This window comes from Centruroides vittatus, unplaced genomic scaffold, assembly GCF_030686945.1.
Source record: "Centruroides vittatus isolate TY-2023 unplaced genomic scaffold, ASM3068694v2 scaffold_386, whole genome shotgun sequence".
Classification (NCBI taxonomy): Eukaryota; Metazoa; Arthropoda; class Arachnida; order Scorpiones; family Buthidae; genus Centruroides; species Centruroides vittatus.
The window spans coordinates 3,354,510-3,378,259 of NW_027122706.1; the positions used below are offsets into that span (position 1 = coordinate 3,354,510).

The 23,750-nt window shown below is 26.6% G+C and overlaps 2 protein-coding genes across 3 annotated transcripts in view; both read right to left on the minus strand.

Annotated features, from left to right (window-relative positions):
- LOC136988883 (colorectal mutant cancer protein) overlaps nt 1-10,060 on the minus strand; it is a 64,044-nt gene extending 53,984 nt beyond the window's left edge. Inside the window, exon 1 of one of the 2 annotated variants that reach the window (XM_067286883.1) lies at nt 9,355-10,060. In XM_067286883.1, coding sequence (XP_067142984.1) covers nt 9,355-9,473 — 119 coding nt within the window. In that variant the 5' untranslated portion in view covers nt 9,474-10,060. The remainder of the gene's footprint in view (nt 1-9,354) is intronic. The other variant, XM_067286884.1, reaches the window with a different exon arrangement.
- A 269-nt stretch (nt 10,061-10,329) lies between these two features.
- Nucleotides 10,330-23,750, minus strand: part of Mgat1 (alpha-1,3-mannosyl-glycoprotein 2-beta-N-acetylglucosaminyltransferase) — a 69,247-nt gene continuing 55,826 nt past the window's right edge. Inside the window, exons 11-12 of the mRNA XM_067286911.1 lie at nt 20,881-21,051; nt 10,330-11,214 (exon numbers count right to left, since the gene is read on the minus strand). Coding sequence (XP_067143012.1) covers nt 11,101-11,214; nt 20,881-21,051 — 285 coding nt within the window. The 3' untranslated portion in view covers nt 10,330-11,100. The remainder of the gene's footprint in view (nt 11,215-20,880; nt 21,052-23,750) is intronic.

Below are 23,750 nucleotides of genomic sequence, written 5' to 3' on the forward strand. Positions count from 1 at the left end.
AAAATCAGAAAGATTTTTAAAAGTTTAATTGTGATTTGTTTACATAATTTAAAAGGACTAACTAAAAAGCAGTATTCAATGACTTCTGAAACTATATGCCTGATTTGTTCACAATTATAGGTAATTTAACAAAGTAAATTCAAAATGTATTTTATAATTATTTTTGAATTTACAATATTTACATGAATAAATAATGAAATTTGATAGTAAATGATCCTGAAATGCATTCTTATAAATGAATGTATATTTAAAATCAATATTTCTTTTAACATTACATTGCTATTATTTAAACTCAAATTTGTAAACTTATAAAATTTAATTTTTCTAAAAATAGGAAATAATAAATTATAATAGGAAAAATAGGAATAATAAATAAATAGGAAAAAAAATTATATCTTCTAAAAAGATATTCTCCATTAACTCTTTTTCCATACTATTTTAATTGTTCATCACATCTATATCTTAAGTTCAGATGGTAATGAATTAATTTAAAAAGGAAAATATAGTGTAAGAATTATGAAAAATAATTATAATGCAGTCGTGTGATTTATCTTTTTTTAAATTTTGATTTTTGAAGTTAATTTTCGGGGAGTTACGTCAATCTGGTGTTAATTTTTAAATATATTCAACTTAATTATTTTAAAAATGGATAACTTATTAATGAATAATAAACTCATATAGTTTTCCTCATTCAATTTTATAAACAGAAAATGTTTTTTAATACATAATAAAACATTTTAAAGTTTTAACAATTTAGTGATCTTGAGAAATTTTTTTTCATTTGATCTTTTAAAAATTAACAATAAAATGTAATTCATTAAAAACTACATTCAGTTAAAGATTGATTGATTAACAATTATTTACTGTAATTTAATCCTTCCTTAATCATTTTGCTGGTTTATGATTTATTTCGTTATACTGTAAGTAATCTTTTAAATGAGTACCCAATTTCCTAGTTTTAAACAGGTACTCAATATTCAGCACTAATGATAAAAAAGTATGGTAAATTTAAACTTTATGTTTTAACATTGTAAACTGGTAATTAACATAAGACAAAATCAAAATTTTAAACTAAGATTTCTTTCAATTCTTTGCTTTTCAAGTGGAATTTGAGTGCATTATAAAAATTAGCTCCATTTAAAATTGAAAAAACTGAAAATTATTTCAGAGAGAATATTTCTTTTTATGAATAATATAAAGATTAAGTTTTTAAATTATATTAAATAAGTTACCATAAAACATATGCAAAATAAAAATGATTTTTTAATAGTTTCTAATTAATAGAGAGATTGCGGCCAACGTTTTCATTGCAAAAATGTGAACATTGACGTTCAGTGTTGCCTTCCTGTAAGCCTAAAAGTTTGACAATGGCATTTGGAATCATGCTCCACATTCCAAATGCCATTTTTAAACTTCTAGGCTTACAGGAAGGCAGTGCTGAACGTCTTGACATTCACATTTTTGTGAGGAAAATGTTGGCCGCAACCTCTCTAATAATTAGTCATTAAATAGATATATTTTGATAAAAATTTTTAAGGTAATTTATGAGTCAAAATTTCATTTCAAATTCAAATCAAATTTAATAATGTCTAACATATCTATAATATTTATATTAGTATTATAGTCTAATTAACAAACAAGTTCAATTTATGTTGTAGAGATGACTTTGAATCTGAAGATATTATCATCATATCATCTAAATACAAAAATCAGTTTACTTCAAAATCAGGAGAAAATAAAAATCTTGAATATGACTCATTACTGTAGTGAAACACTGTAGAAGACTATATATATAAAGAAGAAGACAGCTAAGAGAATCTCCTTGTGGTAATCCTCTTTCTAAGACCCCTCTCAATTATATAATTTTCATTAATTTAATTTGTTATGATGTACTGTATTTTGCACACAAATTTTTCAAAGTTTCAACAAAAGAGTCAGTATCTTACTAAATGCAATTTATACCATAAGACCTTAAGGTCAATCATATCATATCAAAAGCCTTTTTTAAATCTATGAAAATAGAATACAATTTCCCTCTCTTTCAGGTCATAACAGCCTGTATCAGAATAAAAACATTTTTTTTTTTAAACAAAAACTCATGTAAATCTGACACAATATGAAATTCCCCTGACCATATAATTAACCTATTGACTAACAACTCACATAATAGTTTTCTTAAATCATCTTTAACCAAGCCTGTCTCAACAATGAGGGAAAGACAGCCAAAGACCTAAACTTGTTTAAAAAAAAAAAAAACAAAATACATCCCTTAAAACATTATCAGGTAAATTTTTAATCATTATTTTTTATCCCATCCAGTTTCGTAGCCTTTTTTTTTCTGTCAGCAAAGAAATCACAAGTTGTAACTCTTGCAATGAAAATGGCTCATCTAAAAAAACAATTCTTAACATTAGTTATCAAAATGTCAGAACCCAAAGATGTATAATGAAAATTAAAAAAAAAAAAAAAAAACTTCTGTCAAGTCTACAGAGAAAGAGATTATCTCTTGAGAGGTCCTGGTTTTCCTAGACTGATTAATCCAATTTAAAAGACTCTTAGAATTTCTTGCATTCAGGAGCTCTAAGTTACTTTTAAACCAAACTGCATATTTTTTTCCCATTATGCAGTGATCTAAAACTTTCCTTGAATCACAAAATTTATTCAATGAAATTTCATCACTACCACCATCTTTATTACACACATTTTTTAATTTACAGCAATCAGAATCAAACCAGGACCTCACAAATTCAAGATGAGATTGTGCATATCTAGAAATACCCAAGTCAAAACCATTTCTCCAATCAAATCCATCATATCCTGATAAGAAGATTCATTAAATTGAGACTTCTTATAAAATTCCTCAACCAAACTTGTAAAAAGCTGTATCTTTGAAAAATTCCACATTATTTTCTTTGAATGAAATGACTTCGTAAGATTTCTATACCAAGAAGGGAATATAGCAATCTCCCAAAAAAACAGGAAGACAATCCAAGAAAAAAATTTACTTGAATAAAAAATTAGTTATTAACTATCAATTCCAAACTCAATAATGTAATCCTTAACATAAATGCCATTTTTTTGTAATAAATATAATATTTGCATGAACATCTCAGTCAAAAAGCTTATTAAGAATAAACATTCATGTGCTTTACCACCTGCAGAAATTTTTCTCCTCATGAATTCACAGCTCTAAGAAGAATCTAGAAGTGGAAAATTTTTTTACTTAATCCAAAAACTAATGTGTTCATTTCAGAAACAATTCTAGCATTTGTATAATCCAGTAAAATTACATTATCTAACACACAAAAATCAGTTAAATATCTAGTTCATCAAATCTCAATATGTTTAGATAATAAACAACTAAAATATCTTGACACCTTATATCCACCAAACTTGAACTCAAAGTTAATTTAACTATTACAAAGTTTTCAGCATGTCATTAAGCTAATGCAGCTAAGCTTTTAGCAAAATGGGAAATTAAAACAGTAATTTTTAATATGCTATTTTTTAAAATAATAATTACAGAAATCAATGAGAAAATAAATTTTCACCGAGAAAGTTAGCTTATCATAAATTTAAAAATTTGATAATTTTTAAACTAATTATTCACATTTACTACAAAATGACATCTTTATTTTTACTGACATATTTATTTCATCATTAATTTTTATAATTAACATAAAAACAGCATGATAACAAATTGGAAATATTATGCTTGGCCTTTAAAAAACTGCACAGAAAAAATAATCTGTTTAACTAAAGTGATCATGTAACTATATACTTATAATTTAACTTTTAATGCTTTCACATGTTATAGAAGGATTTGCAGATTCAAATAATTTTGAACATTTTATTAATTTATAAATTTTATAATAATCATCAAGTTATCTATCAACTGCTGAGAAATTATATTTTTACCTCAATAACTTATTCAGATTATTAATGAATACATGAATCTATTTTTTATTGTAATTCTTATATTTTTAATCTGACAGAAACTTGTTTATAATGGGTTAGGCATATTCTGTTTTTTTTTTTTTTCACAAAATCACCATATTGAAGCATGTATTGTATCAGTAGATAAGATCAGTGCCTCTGTAATGAAAGTCTGGATCTGATATTGCTGCTAGAATTACATGTACTGTACAATCTGCACTGATATTTGCAATTTTTTTAGTTCAAGAAATAAAAAGATTATTAAATTATTTTGTATAAAGTATACAGAAGTATATATAAATGTACAAATAATGAGAAACCAAATAATTTTTTCAATATGAAAACAATCTCTAACAAAGAAACCCATCTAATAACAATAGACTTCCAGTTCTTCAACTTGATTCACTTTTGATAACCAGAATTGATAGTCGAATCCTGTCAATGTAAAATCCATCAAAAATAATGCCTAATTCCAGATGATAGTCTTATTAATATTTGTATGAAATTTATCTTGATCATTTTGACAACTAATAAGGATGAATGCTTTAATTTCATGGATTTGACCTTGGACTTAAATATTAAAAATGTTATAACAGGTTACATTTACTAAGTAACAAAAACAGATACAGTATTTCTAGTTCTTCAAATTACATGATGATTTTTATATTCTTAATTTATTCTGCTGTTGTTTTGTCTAACCAATTAAATAGCCAAAGACAAATGAATTCTATTAAGTTTAAGTCAATACACACAGTTACTTTATTATAAGACCTTGTTAAATTCTAAATAAAATATATCTGAAAATAGAGATAAAAATACTGATACAAAATATGCTTTAAAAATGACTTAACTATTTTTATGAAATAAGTTTCTTAAATTAAAGTTTATTTTTAAAATCAGTAATTTTTATTACAAAATTATAATTTTATAAATATAATAATTAATTTTACAATTCACAAGCAATTATTTATTGTGACATTGTCACAATGCCAGGCTGAAATTTTTAATCACATTTTTAATTTATTTTATTTAAAATATATGCTCTCCACCTCAAATTAGTAGTGGCTTGTCCCTGTACATACTAATATACTACTTTTCCTTTAACAATAGAGTTGTGTTAGTCATCTAACACTTTATAGGAAAAAATTTTTGAATTCAAATAACAACTGGTTTGCAGGAAGTTTGTATATAGTTAATAGGAGCCTCCTGACCCTAAGGTTTCCATATCTGGTCTCAGTTTTCATCTATCTAATTCCATTCTTGAGATGAAGGAAGGACAGACTGACGACAGTGGGAATTTATAGGTCTACAAATTTTTTCAAATTGCATTCCAATTACAATATTCATACGTTTTTTAATACTTTTTTAAACAATTAATTATCATTATATAGTTACAGATAAAATATGACCATCTTAGATTCCAAATTTGGTTTTAAATCAAACTAATCATTTAAAATTAAAGCTATTCTGTACAAATATATATTATTTTTCAATATTCATATCATTTTAAATCATGAAATTTAATCTCCAATTTATTAAGTAGTGTTTAAATAAGTTCTATTCTTAAGTTATCAGAGTACAAGAGCTGTACTGTTAACACCCACACTTAATGTTTATTATGATCTTGTCTTTCCGGATGCCAAACATTTCGTTCAAACACTTTTCTTTCAGAAAGTATCTCTGAACAGATCTATTCCTAGTTTTCAATTTAAAAATTTTACAATACAAACACTTTCTTATATATAGAACACACACATCTAAAATTAAGAGTTGAATAAAATAAGATAAGAATGAGCAGAGTTGATTTTTATTTGTAATAGCAACATAACATATCTTTGTTTATATAGTATATGAGTAATAAAAATAGAATTGAAACTCAATTATATATAAAAAAAATTAAAAACTGAATTCATTATTTAAAATTAATATAAAAATATATTTTTTATAAATGTATATCTAACTTACATGTTTCAAATAACTTGATTTGAAAGTACATAAACATAAATACAATTAAAGCTAACATAATAATGTTTATACAGGAAAGCATCAATAATAATTTTACCAAGACAATGGCTAGCTCATCACTTTATAATTTTCAGTTGACAACCATATTTCTTGTTTAAAAAATACAATACTGCTTTTAGTATTGTATTTTTTAAATGCCTACATTATATGAATATAAACACACAAAGAAAAATATGCTTAACTATACTATACCTAAAATAGTTTTTAAGTGCAAGTTTTAAATCAATATGCAGATGTTAGAAAGAAAAAAATGTAAATGTTGCATCCAGTTACTATAAAATTTAGTAGTTTAAATTATAAATGAAAATGTCTGAAAGAAAGTAATTACAGTATATTTCATATATATTCTGATTAAAAAAAAATTGAAATAAAGTAAGATCTGTTTTGATAGATATGTTTAATTAATTACTAGTTAACATAACAACATATTTATATTAATAGTACTTCATTTGGCTTCCTTGTCTAATTTTGTAACAGCTTAACAATATCATCATTTACTTTAATTTTTAAAATCAATCAGATCCCAGCCTATATAAACATACAGACTTTATTACAAGCATTTAGCCAATTTATTAATTAGATGCTAATAATAGAATGTGGATTAAATTAAGCATAATATTTTTTATGCTATATTTCCTTAATATTTGATTGACTTATATATATATAAGAATCAACCAGATTTATTTTCAAAGCTGGCATAAATTCACAATGTCTTTAAGCTACCTAATTAATCTCTTATGATTAATTTCCAAGTTCAAATTCAGAAATTTAAATATTTTATTTCTTCATTCTTGAGATTATTTGTTTTGTTATAAAATAATAAAAAATTGTTGTTGTTACTGATTTTTTTTACTAAATATTTAATTTTTCTTCATTTGCTTTTAAAATTTTACAATTTAACCAATATTGGCAATAATGTCAAATTATCAACCTAATTGAACCCCAAATAAGCACATTACTGACATTTGGTTCAGCTGATATTAATTAATATCAATAATCAATACATTCCTATTTTTAACTTAAACTCATTAGTGTTATTTAGACAAGTTTTAGAATATGAAAATCTAATTTAAATAATATTCATAGTTTTTTTCTTCCATTATGAGAACTGTCTCCAACTTTCTTACTAATAACATTTCATCAGATAAAATCAAGTTTCTGCTGTTATAAAGTCAGTACATAACATAATGCAATTTGTCTAGTCCTTAGGCTGAGTTTAGATTTCAGTTCATGTCGGTTTAGTTCTTGTTAAATTGTGCCTAGAGACAAAATATATTATACTAGAATTTCAAAGCAGCAATTTCCAAATTTTCTATGAAATTCTAATGAAAAAATATTATTTTAACTATGAAATCTAAATTTGGATTGTTCAATAATGTCAATAATGATAGAGAGAATATCAGTAGTTCTCAAAACTTTAGTATCTTTAAAACCAAGCAAATAAACTGCTAAGAGATTTATTAAACATAAAATATATCTTTGGGTGAGTCCATTTATCTCTGCTAAAAGGTTTTTTTTGTAAGTTTTAATTTCTCAGGTAACAATTTCCAAAATTTTGCAACTCTACTGATTTTACATTAAGTATTTTTTTCCTGGTAGGCCTTAGGATAGTTAGAAATGAGATACCAATTGTTTTAAAATGGAATACATTCAATTGTTAACAGTTATAGTGATGGCTATCAAGCTATTCATTTTCGGGTTAATGTTACCTTAGGTAGCCAAGATGGTGGCTCGTCTCTGATTCCAGTAAGGAAACAGCGGGACACACGTTCTAACCTAACCTAACCTATTCTAATAAATTACCATAATTATTAGCAACCAAATTATTAGAATAGGTTAGGTTAGGTTAGGTTAGGTTAGAAAGTGCGTCCCCACTGTTTCCTTGCTGGAATCAGAGACGAGCTGCCATCTTGGCTACCTAAGGTAACATTAACCCATTTTCGTATTTTCTGACTTTACTTAAAAACTGATATAACTATAATAATTTGATAAAAAGATGATTAAAAAAAAAATTAAGCATTTTGAGGAAATTTGAGAAAATAAGAGGGAAATAAAATTAAAGCTTGGATGTTAAAATGTTTGGAATAATTTAATGACAATAACTTCAAAAACAGATTCTAATTGATTCTAATTCAAAATTCCAGACCTTATTTCCCACACAAAAAATGAGATTTAATTCAAATTTAAGAACATTGAAAATCTTAGTTTGAAAACAGTAGCCTATAAACTTAATATCTAATAAAAAAATTAAACATAGCTCTAATTCAAAACAGGAAAAATATACAGAATGTTTGTTTATACATAAAAATTTTAACACTGTATGCATGAATGAAAGGTATCAGATTTCAAATGAATACACTGATATATTAAACTGTATATATTAGAAATAAAATTTCATATCTTCTCTATTATTATTGTTAGCAATCTCTAAAAAATTGTTTGTTTAATCAAGTTAAATGAATTTGAGATGACAATGATTATATAGTATTTTATAAATTGCAATGTTACTTATTATTATTATTTTAACTTAATGTATTAGATTAAAAACATTTATTCCTTTGATAGATTATTTCAATTTCATTCAATACTTTTCTTAATGCAGAGGAATAAATGTTATCTTTAATATAGAGCAAAAATATATATAAACATTTCGATAAAAATATGATGCTGTCTTGTAATATCTCAAATTTTATAGCCCTTTATTATGTTTAATTTTCACACAAGCTTAACCATATTTAAATTAAATTACCAGTAATTTTACAAATTGTAAATATTTACATTTAGCATGTTAGTCATTTAAAAGGACAAAATAATTTAAAGACAAATTTTCTGTTCCATAAAATTTTAATATTTATTACATTAAATATACAATAATTCAACACTATCTGTATATATAAGTAAGGTTGATTTATGTTCAATGAGAATTTAAATTGGCTTACTTCAATCCTAATTTAATGTAATAATTATGTAACATTATAATGAGAACTATATATACATTACATATACATTTAATGTATTACTATAGTATGCATGTAATTATAGTATAAAGATATCTTAATCCTATACATTTTGCATAGAATAAACATACATTACACAATATATATTTTCTATGTTTATTCTATGCAATACACAGGATATGTTGGGGCTTTAGATTATAAATGTATACAGCATTTGTAATTCTCATAACATTAAATAATTATTACACTGGCTGGCCTCTATCCCAAATTTAATTTAAATTTTCGTTGAACATAAATCAACCTTACATATATATTTAGATTGGAAGTAATTCCCATGCAGCCCGAAAGATAGCGATTGTCGGATTAAATTACACGGGAGAATTGCTAGCAGTTTTAATACTTTTGTTATAAAGCATCTCCGTTATTTTTTTCTTACCTGTCAATATATCCATCACCATTCCCATCGCACGTTTGAAACAATCTCCTGATTCGTTCCTCTTCCGGAGTAGAACCAGAGTCACTTCCGCTGGATTCACTATTCCCATCACTCGCCATCTCTAACCACACATTATTAGATTGTTTCCCGCACGTTTAAATACTTAATACTTATAAATTAGTCCATCGCGACTTGTCGCTTCCAACAACCTTTAAACCACACTCCGCCATTTTTACTTCTTTGATGGAAACGGTACAGCGCCCTCTGCTAATCATTATTGACTTTAACTAAAATATTTTGGCGGAACTAATCGATTTGCCATTAAATATTAATCGAATATTAACTTTTATGGAAGGAAGTTAATAAGAATCGGTACAATAGTTTAATTTTCTTTTTTACATAACCTATTCGTTAGTCGTGAACCGTACAAATGATGACATATAATACTTGATAATCATCGATAATCCATAATTGTTGCATTTATGAATAATAAACAAATATTGAACAAAAAAATTCCAAAAATATCGCAGAGCTAACCATTACAATTAGTTCCGCCAAGAATACGTTTCGCTTATATTCCCGATAGTCATAAGAAATATAGCTCATTACTTTAATGAACGATCTAAAAATATTTCTTAACGTTATATTACGAAGATCGAATGCGTAAGTTCGACTTCGGATACGGCATAGGTCATTAAATTTTTCGTATTGCAGTGTTATATTATAAAAGAATTAAATACAACAAACAATACTCCACATAAATTACTGCAAAATTTAAAACAGGTTTTTAAATTATTTATTCCAAGAAGGTAATTTTTTTTATCTTTAAAAAAATTGATAAAATAAGGAATACGTACAGTACAAATAAGCGATTCTTTTTATTTCTGTTTACATTCTTAAGACTTAAAAACTGTATTAAATTTATAATTTAAAGAACTTTATTGCAGTTTTTAAATTTTCATTTTTTTTCCTTTGTTTTTAAATTTTTAACTGTATTTTACATAATTAGGATATCTATATTAAATACAAAAACAATATATAGATAATCCTTCTGAATTTTTATCATCCAAACAATGTTTAACCTACATGTTTTCTAATTTCAAAGTTTCTATGTACACATGTACAGTATATAGATGAAAGTGCAATAAAATAATAACTGTATCTTTAATTCTAATCGATAGTTTTTACAATATTTATATATCTGAAAAGTTTGGAAGAATTGCTGAAAGTATTTAATGAACTGTTAAGCAAGCGAATAAATTATTTATGAATATAATATTAAAAATTTATTTTGGCACAGTGTAGAGAAGACTAAATTATAATGTACAATTTATTTTATTTTTATTGTACACGAAGTAATTAAAATGTTTAACTTTCCAGAATTTTAACAATGAAAATGATGCTTTTTTTTTCAACCTAATTTTGGGCAGTGCACACAATGGGCCTAAGCTGATACACAGTTTATTTTTAGTCTTAAACTGCAATGAACTCGATCTGATATTCCATAATCTGATGGAGAGACTGCATTTCAGCTGTTCCACAGTGTGTCCTTTTATAAATAGTCTTTTAAGATTGGTTTATATAAGTTACCAACTAATTCTTGTCAAATTGCTGCAAATAAAATCTGGTCCCTCACAACCTCTTGTTTACATTATAAACATCCATTGAAGATACCAATATTGATGCAGCATGAATGCACATGGTTGCATTTTGAGCATAATCGTCTAGATTTAGTCAAAGTGGCTGCTAGCTCCACGATGGATCGTAACCTTTCCAGTCGGCAGGTGGTGCAAGATAGACGCGTCTACCTTTGTACAGAAAACTGACGACACCACGATATCCCGTTCGAGGTACTCCGGACTGAAAAAAATAAAATTAAAATAATTACTTCGAATTAAATACAATTCAAATTTAATGATTACTTAAACCATGTTTCTTTAAATTTGCTTATTTTAAAATAATTTTGTTCTAGCCCAATATATTGATAGATTCAGGTTCATTGTATAGTCAAAAGAAAACTTAACTTAGATTTTTAAAAAAGACAGGTTTTCATATTATTTAAGAAAAATAAAATATAATTACTTACAATATATTATTATAGCATTTAAATTAAATAATATGTCAAAATTTGTAGATAAATTTTATATACAGTATAATGTATTAATTAAACCTATATTTAGAATAAATATTTAATGAAATTAAACACAAACATACTAAACAAGTTTTTAAAATGAGATGAAAAAATAAATGGAATTTTAGAATAAAGTTAAAATTTAGGCAAATTTTTACTAATATAATTTAAAACTATTACGACCATCTTAATAGCAGCAAGAATACAAAAAATGTCAATTATTACCATAAAATATTCTTTTATTCAAAATAATTTAATAATAAATTTAATTATACAATCATTTTTACAATTTGTATTCATTTAGAAGAAAATATGCAAATTAAACAGATTACAGACAGTCCTCGACTTTCAAACATAATATGTTCCTAAAATGTGTATGAAAGTAAGATTTCCAAAAGAGGTTGAACAATAGAGTTGATTGTTGTGAAAGGAATTCTGTTTCTAGAGAGCTAACATGAAAAACTATAAAACTTTTAATTTATGTAAAAAAATTTGTTACAGTAAATATGCAATAATGTATAAAACATCAATCTATGGATTTTATATTTTAAATAAACAAAACATGCAATAAAAATTGATTTTGACAAGTGATTTTGTTTTTACTGAAACTGAAATTGGCAGAAAGCATAACTGCATAATAACTTGAAATTTTTGTCTGTCAGTTGAAAATGTATGAAAGTGTGGATTTAATGTATGAAGTGATTTAGGATGTCAAATATGCAAAAGAATGAATTGTCTGAAAACTGAGTTTGCTGAAATATAAGAAATTGAAAAGTGCAAAAATCACCAAAAAAGCTGTATTTTCTTCTTCCTCTTTTTCTTCATCTGGCACTACAGACATTTCTAGAGAAAAACTACTGGGTCTAGAAAACTCAAATTTTAAACTTAAGCTCCTATCATTATAAGTGAAGTGCTTGCGAAATTTCCAGGTCGATAGCTAAAGTTCACAAGGTTCCCAGAGCTATTTTATCTTTATCACTAATTTTATGCTTATAAGGATAAAATTGCATTGAAATGAATGATTTTTATTCAAAATGTTTAACAGAATAATAAAAACTCAAATTTATGTGAATTAAAACTTTTTTATAATGATTTTACTAACAGTGTATTGAAAGTGTTTCATCAGCAGCCATTGCCAAGCACCAACCAAACTGTACATCATTGTCTTATGTCTTGAGGTAACAAAACAATTCATATCTAAACAAAGACAACTGAGATGTAAAAAACTGTGCTAAGTGAAAAATTATGACAATTTAGATTGGTGTTTTTCACTTGCCAGTCTGTGAAGTTTCACTGGTCTGCAGAAAAATATTTGATTGTACTGATGCTGGCACAGTTGATTACAGGTTACATTTAAATAGTAATCTAGAGTTACTGCACATAATTATATACAATAACTCTAGTTAAGCAAATATATGTGTAATAAATAAACAGAATTCATAGTCATATAAATATTGATCCATATCTATTAGCCATAATTTTACTGTTCTGTGATGGGAAAAAGGTTGAGAAAAATGGATTTAGATGATGGACAAATTTTTTTTGTTAGGAATTTTTCTTTGGTAAAGATAAGTAAGCTTGGGGCTTTGAAGCAGTAATCATAAGATTTTTATTGTTTCCTACATTTCACTTCAAAAGGCCAAGCTTATCTTTTCAAAAAAACACTTCAAAAAATTTGACAGTCATCTAAATTGCTTTTACTTGGTGCATTTTTTTACATCTCAGATGTTTTTGTTTGGATTGTTAATAGTTTCAGGAATTAACCTTACGTTTTAGACTAGATTGTAACATTAGCCTGATTAACACAAAATAATAAAAACTTTATATTAATTTTTACTTTTTTTTACTTTCACTCTATTACTAGAACTACATTCCAAATTTTCATGTAGATATTTAATATTTAGAATTTCATTTTAATAAATATGATCAAAATTTAAAAATAAATTTAAAGATTTAAAAATTTATAAAACACTTTAAAATCTTTTAAGAAATCTATAAAATTAAATACACATATTTCTATTTAAATATATAACAGAATAAAGACACACTTATTTTTTAATTAAATTAATAATAAATATATAAATTACATGTATACATTTATATACATGTACAGTAGAAACTCGATAATTCATGTTCTATAATTTGTTACCTTGAAAAGATATTTTTAGACACTTTTAGATGACTTTTAGACAAAAATCACAAACTCCCATTAATAACAGTTGGAAAAGCTAAGAAACCAAGAGCCATAAAAAAGTTTTAATAGAAATTTATTGCCTGTTGATTATTAGCCCAAAAAATTCATGGATGGATCAAGAAATTTTTACAACCTGGTTTTGTAAAGTGTTTGTAGTTCAGGTGAAGTAGTATCTTAAATCTAAAAATTTACCAGAAAAAGTATTTTTAATTAAGGACAGTGTCCCAGCACATCACTGAATGACTTAGAAGTTGATAAAGATATAAAATATGTCTTTCTTCCTCCCAACACTAATTCATCCGATGGATCAGAGAATGATTGAAAATTTGAAGCATTGCTACGAAAAAATATTTGTTTAACATTTTATTTCTTGTGATATTGGTACAAATTTGGATGAATTTTGGAAACAATACACTATTAAACATGCAATTTTCAACATTGCCGAAGCATGAAATAATGTTCCAAATGAAACATTGTCTTGAAGTTGGAACAAAATTTGGCCATCAGATACACTTAATGGAAATAACAGTGATGAAAACAAACAATTACTGGATGATGTTTCTCGGATGTGTAACGACATTTTTCAAATAGAACAAGGTAATGTAAATGACTAGCTAAATGAAGATAGCTTGGATTTGGAATACAAAATTTTGAATGATAATGAAATAATAAATGAGTAGAAACAAGGACAAAGAATGAAAAAGCAGATGATGATGATAATGACAACATATCTAATTCACAACATTTTAATTGCAAAGAACTTGAGGAAATGTTATCAAATGATACAAACAGCAAAATGAGGCAGAAATTCCAAACTTAATCACAATACAGTATGTATGCAACTTAGCAATCACAAAGGGATATGAAAAAATAGTTCATAAAAAACAATTCTCTGTAAGCTGAAATGAATTTTGCTTGAACATTCAATTTGAATCTACTTGTTAAACCTGATGCAGACTATGAAAAGAAGTTGAAAACATTTGTTTAAAAAGTCTTGCTGAAAAAAGTATTTAAGTTGTTGTTCAAGCTAAAAAATTGTTTTAAAAAATTATTCAGTTTTTTAAGATGTAATATGTACACACACACAAAAACAAAAGAACAATTTTTTTAACATTCTGGCAAGATTTGGTATGTAAAATATGGCAAGTACAAGGTGATTCAAAAGTCACAGATATTTTAAAAAATTAATAACTCACAAACTATTTATAGTAAAATTATGCAGTTTTCACAGAAATGCTTAGAAAAAAAGCAGGATTTTTTAGGTGTAATAAAAATTTTAGTACCAAAATAGTTACATTTCCTACCACAGATGGGCTGTAAAAAACTGAAATCATTTGTTTGTTTGTTAAAGTAAGAATAAAAAATAAAAATGTTTTTAGGTAAGTTTTTTTTTATGTAAGTTCTAGTAACAACTTCACAAATTATGTAATCTTATCAAGCGCCATCTATGGCAAGAAATGTAACTATTTTGGCACTAAAATTTTTGACACAAAAAAAAATCCCATTTTCTTCTAAGAATTTCTGTGAAAACCATATCATCTTATTGTAAATAGCTTGTGAGTTAATTTTTTTAAATTTCTGTGACTTTTGAATCACCCTGTACGTAAGGTATTTTCTTAAAGCTATAGTCTTAGCTTTAATAAAATGTCTTCCAAAAGATTTTAAAAAAATAGATTACAAATTGTGTATTGTGTTAATTAAAACTATAAAACTGTTTCAAAATGTGTTTTAATTATTGTTCCTAAAATTTTTTATAATTCGTAACCATCTCGGTCCCAGACATGATGAATTATAAAGTTTCTACTGTATTATAATCACAATTTACACAAGAAATATGTTTTTGAATGCCTACAAATAAAGATTTGAACAAATTAAGATCAATTATCCCATCAAAATAAATTACAATTATTTAACAATTGTATAATAAATTCTTTCTTTTAATAAAACTTTTTCCCATCCAATAGGAGTGTGATTTTGCAACAGCCCTTCTATATAATGGTTACAGTGAAAATGAGGATGATTAAAGTTTAACCCCCTTCACTTTGGTTGTCTGCATTGCAATTTTATAAATATGGACCATAAACATAAGTAACCAGACATGTGGCTCATTAACAACTGGCTGCTGCATCATAACAATGTGCAATCCATACCTCCTGAAAATAGGGCAGTTTTTGCTGTCTAACTTAGCAACCATCTTCTCCTCCCATATATTAGCTACCCCTCATTTTTCCTCTAATATAAAGATCAACTTGAAAGGCAGAGTTTTGATTCAATTGAAGAGATCAAGACAATTGCAGACAGTGCTAAACAGGCTGACAAAGAAATACTTTCAGTGCTGCTTCTGTGCATGGAAGAAACATTGGGATTATAGTATAATTAAAAAAATGATCAGAATTGTATGGCTTCAGAAGATGACTACTTTGAGAGGATAAAAATGAATTTTTAAAGGCTACTACTACAGTAGAGCGTCGTTTATCTGAAAGCCGATCAACCGAAAGCTTTCCAGTCGGACTGTCATGCCAAATCAAATGTTTTTGATACTAGATTAACTTCTAAGTATGTATATATATATATTTTGTTTTATATTTTTCAATATATTTATTTTGTTTGTACAAAATAAAGAAATAATTTTTAACGATACAATAGCCACGATTATTATAAAAATTTTCGTTAGGCTTAAAATTGATGAAAATTCAACGTGAAGTGACGTGCAACGGAGAAAAATTTCGACATGGGATAGGCTAATATATTTTTTCGTACATAATCAGTTATCCAAAAAATAAGTTATCTGAACAACCCCAGTCCCCAATTGAGTCGGATAAACAACGCTCTACTGTAGTATTATTTTTTATCTGTGCATTTTGGGAATTTTTGGACAGCACCTTGTAGTACCTGACAGCTGAACAAATTAATTAATACATTTTTAAATTACATACAGACAAGCAATTATTTATTGTGACATCATCACAATGCTGGGCTGCAATTTTTAATCAATTACATTTTTAATTTATTTAACTTAAAATATATGTTTTTATTGTCACAACTAGGTGCATAGACAGACACTGGGCATTTCTGACATCATCTTTATTCAGAATATCCTATTAGCCGATATGCGTTTCGGACATACGCCCCTCTTCTGTCAGCTACATAATAAAACATATCATGAATTTCTCATATTACAAAATGTTTATATTGTAATAGGTTACAACGTACCATGACTTCCAGGATTTCTTGTAGGTGTGTTAACATGTATACATCCTGTTTATTTGTTTTGTCAAAACCATATATCTTCTTTTTCTTGTTTTGTTTGGTGTCATGACTTGATGAATTTATAGACACTTGGCAAATTCATCTATTTAATCCATAATCTTTACAGAGATGTATTTCAGGCTTTTGCCCCTCTTCAGTCTGTTATGTAATATACATATGTTGTATCTGGTGGGCATCTGTCTGGCACTTTCCGTACTATGTCTTCCCATTTACTTTCCCCCTCCTTGCTAACTTGACTGCTTCTCCCACATGTCTCACAGCGTGTAACTTCTCCCTCCCAGAATGCTGCACACAGCCACGCCTACAATTGTATAAATATACTTTTTAAGATATTCTATTTAATAGCTGTAACCAGCTTTTATGAATTTCTATGCTTAGGTTCTTGTTAATATTATTTTTGTCTGTAGTAATTTTGTAGCTTTCTTTAAATTTTCTTTTGTACCAATTTTTTTCTTTGTGTACTATTTTAACATCAGTTTTATACTGTATATGTATATGTATACATCCTGTTTAAAATTACTTGTTTACAGTTAAAACACCTTTATAGTTTAATATATATTCACAGTTAAAAGTACTATTACAGTTAATGTTTCTTGACTTAACACTGAACATCTTCTAGCACATACTCTTGACATCTAATGTTAACGAGGTTCTGTTTAATCTCGTTGGCATATTTGCATTTCTTTAAAAACATTTATGCTATAAATTAATCTTTCTAATTGTTATTACTATTATTATTATTGCTATTGGTATTATTATTAACTTTATTATAATAATTTTAACCAATTGTTGTGAATTTTAATGCTTATATTTTTATTTATGTTATTTTTTTTGGCTTATTATTATTTCGTAACTTTTAGATTTTCTCTTGTACCAATTTGTTTCCTTGTGTAAAATTCTCACATCATCCTTGTTTATATTACAATTGTTTGCTGTGCAATGTTTGTAAAAAACTGAATTTATCCTTCTATGTTTCAAATCAGCGATATATGTTCTTTTAGTCGTGTTTCTACTTTCCTTTTAGTTTCTCCTATGTAGTTTTTTGGGTTCTCACTTTTTGTTATTTTTATAATTATCTAATTTTTCTTGTTCTAGTTCTCCTAGGATGCTGTCCTGTTTAATGCCTAGTTTCTTTAATTTCTTTTTAATTTTTTTAATTTTAATATATTTATATTTAATCACAGCTTTTAATATTTTTAGGTTAATCATTTCTATTTCTCTATTAGGTATCACTTTCGTAATTTATTTTGGTAATGATAAGGTTTTAAGTGTTCTTTTTTCCTTGATGTGTATTTTAAAGTAATTTATATCAACAAGATGTCTTTGTATCTCACCTTCTATCCTTGTTTCTAAGTGTATGTTCCTTCTTTCTTCCACTGTTGTTCCCCTCTTGTTATGGCACATCTTATGGATTCCCTTACTGTGCTGCAGTTGCCATCTCAAGTTATCCAATTTGGTTATAGTTGTGTATTCTGAAACCATGTCTTCTTTTATCTGTTTTTATTGTCACGACTAGGTGCATAGATAGACACTGGGCATTTCTGACATCATCTTTATTCAGAATGCCCAGTGTCCATCTATGCACCTAGTTGTAACAATAAAAACATAAAAGACACAGTTTCAGAATACACAACTATATTAAAATATATGCTTGCTACCTCAAATTAGTAGTAGCTTATCCCTGCACATCATACTTTTCCTTTAACAATAGTCATGCCAGTCATCTAATTCCTTTCAAGGGAAAAGTTTTGAATTGAAATAACATAACTTTCAGTTTGCATTGGAACTTCATATATAGTTAATCAGGGTCTCCTCTCCTAAGGTTTCCATATCTGGTCTTGTGTTTTATTTATCTAACTCTGTTCTTAAGACTAAGAAAAACAGACAGATGGACAAACAGACAAACTGATGACAGTGGAAATTTATAGGTCTACAATTTTTTCAAATAAAATAAAATCCCAATAAAATATCAGGTAATAACAAAATCTTTGTTGCATCCTTAACATAAGAAAATTCAAAATTTAATGATCTCAACCAGTGATTCTCAAACTTTTTCGATCCACCGCCCCCTTTGTTCCATAAAGTTATACCCAAAACCCCCGTGTGAGAAAGGATTGGAAATATTCTTAGGAAAACTTTTCTATGAATCTCACACTTTGTGCCCTTACCGTACATCGTTCTCGACATCTGGAAACCATTAAATGCAATGTTTCCTCTTATCCGTTTGACAGAGGAAAGGGAACTTTTACCTTTGATCACCGTTCAGTACCCTGCCTCCAGCACCCCCTAGATTTACTCATTGCCCACAAGGGGGCGTTATTGCCCACTTTGAGAAATGCTGATCTCAACAATTCATTTTTCCAATGAGTTAGTAAAATAACAATTTCAAATCCTTTTAATTTTTATAAAAATTTTACATTGCATTTTTAAAACAATATCCAAAAAATAAATGATAAAAATTAAACAAAATATTAAATCAAAATTAATTTAAAAAGTATAATTAAGCATTTTTTTATAATATACTCAGAATTATCAACATTATTGTACAGTTGACTCTTGATAACTTGAAGTGGGAGAAAAAATTTTTTTTTTGACAAAAGCTTGAATTTGTATTAAAGAAATTCCATTTCTTTAATACAATGCTAATTCTTTAATTTGATAGTATAACTATATTTTTATTGTTTCTTAAGTACATACACAAAATAACAAAATATCAGACTTATCTACAAGATTTGAGTGGACAATTCACATTTAAGAATCCAGGCTATACAAAATAAAGGACTAGTGCAAAGCATATAGTTAGGTTCTAAAAGTTATCAATAGCATACTAGTATACTATTCTTTTTTGTTACTAAGAGAAATTATTAAAGCAATTAATAATTTATTTCTAATCAATAATTAACTAACAATAACAATTAAAAGTACTGTATTCTGCATTAATATTAATTTTAGTTAAATGAGAGATTTTTTTACAAAGTGTTGTCATCATCTGAGGTTTTTTGTTGATCTTGATCAGAAATATCGGTGACATCTTTTTTTATTTTTATCATCAAATTTATTTTTATGGATGACAAAATAAAAATACGTTATTAATTGAAAATTTGTTCTAGTAGATCATGTTTGTTCAGTTTAGTACCAAACCATTTTTTCCCCAAAAATTATGTTTGAATACCAAATTGTTCAAGTACTAAGATAATGTATATCGTTTGTCATTTTTACAAATGATTACTTACCTACTGTCAAAAAAGTTTAATAACACTTATCTAAAAAAATATTTAAATAAACTTTACTAAATACACAGATTAATGTATAAAAAGAAAACACAGATCTTAAAGGGTAAAGTCTAAATGCAATGACAGCAACACCTGGTTGATAGGAAAGTTAGGACAAGAAAGAAAAAAACTATACTATCAGTTTTCATTAAAGTAAACTCAATAAAAGGCACAAAAAATTTCTAAAATCTATGGGCAAATTTAAGACAACACACACTAACTTGAATAAAAAAAAATATCAAATAATGAAGTTTACACTTAAAAATTGTGAAACTTTGTACTGAGGATTTCCCAATTCTGGAACTGTGTTGTAGAAATGCCATGTTGTATGAGGGATACCTGTATTTTTTTTTTTTTTTTGAGTTTGTCTTACAGTAGTCCATTCTCTTAAAAACACAATAGAAGACACAAAATAAAAATCTACAGTAACTTCATATCTAATTTGATGAAATGTGCTCTCAAAACTGTTCTGAATTGTGAACACACATGCATTGAATGTGTATTTACAATTAGTATATTACAATTAATAAAATTGCATAGGAACAAAAATGAAATTTGACTTAATGAAGTTTGACTTACAAAGTCAACTGCACTTGTATTTGTATCTTTTATATTAATAATATAAAAGATAATGTATAGTAATTCAATAAAATACTAACTTTAAAATCATCCATTAAACCAAGAGCTTTACTGGCTTTCTTGAAGAATTCTTTAGTATCATATGTTACACGTACAGGACCAGAATGATCTATGGAGCCTTTCTGAAGCTGTTGAAGGGACACAGCAGGAGAACCATAGATTTGTTTAACAAATGCAACATCATAGTTATCCTAAAAGAAAATAACAATAATTATTTTTTAAATTATCATCTATTTTTAAAATTCTAATTTATAAATCATTTAATCAAAAATTATATAACTATAAAAAAATCACTTATTGATAAAAAGAATATTCAGCTTAACAAACTATATAAGTTATTATTTCTTCAAGACAACTGAATCTTAAAAATTGAATAGATGTTTTACAATTGTGTGAACACAATATGATAAATATACAACACTATTTCATCAAGAAAGAGGATTCTGATAAATTAACAAAACCAACATTTGTACTCAACCAAAAGAATGCCTTAGTAATATTAAGGTATTTGTTTGGTTGAGTATCAATGCATTGGGCTTCGGAAAGCTTATTATACTAACATTTGTATTAAATAAATTTACATATATATAATCTTTTACTTTAAACATATCTAGTTTATCACAATTGTTTGGTTTCATTTAAATCAGATTTATAGTTATGTATAGTCATTACATTCTACTTTTAAAGTCATCTTTCATTAACAGAGACAAAATGAAAAATTATTTTATTATAAATTATTCTCAATAATATATTTTTAATTTTCAAAACATTTCTTAATTTCATTGTCATTTAACTATACAAATTACTAGTATTTGTGTTCCAGCCTCTATATTCCACACTATTACTAGTAAGTTACATAATCACATTTTTGAAATGTGTCCTGCTTTATACATAAGAATATGTGCAGTACTGCACAGTTGTGTCAATATAAATTAAAAGTAAATGCACTAATACAGTAACTATTCAAGAACATCTCTGAGGTAACCATTATTAAAAATAAGCCAAAATAAAAAAAATGCTTCTGATACTATAAGAGTTTTTTTTTATATACATAGTGTGTTTTTGGGTATTTTGTGGAATATAGTGCCAATTTTGTTCCATATATACTGTATTTCTGTGCATATGAGAGCATGCTCTTATGGCTGACAATAAAATATTTGTGACAACTAGCATATAACATTAAGTAGGTTCAACTGTAAAATAGTGTTTTAATTGTTTTATAACAAATAAGCTACTTTTCAGGTGACTGCTACTTTTTTAGGAGAGATTTACAATTTTTGTTAAAAGTCATCTGGCAGCTCTGCTTTAAAATATTTAAAAATAAAAATTTACTGACATTGTAGCACCCTTAGATTTTACTTCTTAGGTTCAACTTTGAAAATAGAAATAGTCCAAGAATTCTGTCATTACTTTATGCTTTTGTATTCCTGGGACAAAGAATTCACATTTAGCAAACTCTAAGAACAGTAAAAATATCATACAATACCACATGTTAATTAATAGAATTAACATAGAAAGATATATCATCTACATCAGTATAAAAATATGAAAGATAATTGGACATTACTTAGTAAGGACTTCAGCAATAAATTAATTTCAGAAGCACAAATGCACGTTCATATTTATCCTTACTGAAATAATTTGTAATGTTGTTTTTGATAGCATGTGAAAGAAGAAATAAGCATAATGATAAAGAACAGGACTTGGGAGAATCTATTAACATAATCTATAAATACAAGTATACCTTGATTAACATGGTTAATTAATTCCGCTATCCTACCATGTATATCAAAATCACATTAATCAAAATATAGTATGTTAAGTAAAGACAATTGGTAAAGCCACGGTAAATTAAAACTTCTGCCAAGTATATAAAGGAATTGCAGCAATTAATTTTGTGTGTTAATCAAATCCCACATTAAGCAAGGGATGCCTGTATACGAAAGCCTTCCATATGAGTTATAGTAATAAAGGAAGATCATCATCTGGTCAAACAAATTGCCTGTGAAACAGTTCAGCAGTCCATACCAGGCATGTTCAGAAAAAATAAAATCTTTTTCAGGTGAGTACAAGTTAGTGCTAAATAGAAATGAAATTTACATGCAATTATCTTCATTTGTAATATTTTCATTGTAATTTATAACTGGTGGTCATAGATATCAAGAACTTACAACTGTGAAGAAAAATTTTCTCTTTTCATTTGTAGAGTGGTGGCAAAAATTATACAAATGAATGGTATGGGTGCCATTTCTCAATATCAAGTACCAATTTGGCATCAAACAATCATGCAAAGAAAATTACAGATACCAATTTTACCCAATTTTATAAAGAAGTTAGGAACACTGAATGGATTGTGTTTATGACTGATATTTAGACAGTACAATGTATTTCATAATCTATTAGGAATTACAACATACTTTCTTAAAGATTCCAAGCTTTCTTCAATCCTGCTTGGTTGGTTGTTAGCCAATCTCACAGCAGAATATATAAAAGAAATTTTCAAGAAAGTGTGCACAGTATGATCTATCCTACAAGAGAAAATTCTTATCATAGCAACTGATAATGGGAATAATATAGTTAAGGCAGTAGAATTATTTCTGGGCAAGAGCAAGCATTTACCATGTTTTGCACATACTATAAATCTCACATTACAAAGCAATAAAAATGATTCCTGGCCTTGAAGACACAAGTAACAAAGTAAAAAGGCTGTTACATATTTTAAACTCAATGTGAATGCTACAAACAGATTTAAAAGATTTTTAAAAATATAAAAATAACACCCCAATACTGGTTAATATTAATCTGAGATTCACTACTTCACAAACCGAAGAACCAGCAATAGAAAAGAACTACTCACTTTGAGAAGTGAACGTTTTCATCTGTTTTTAAA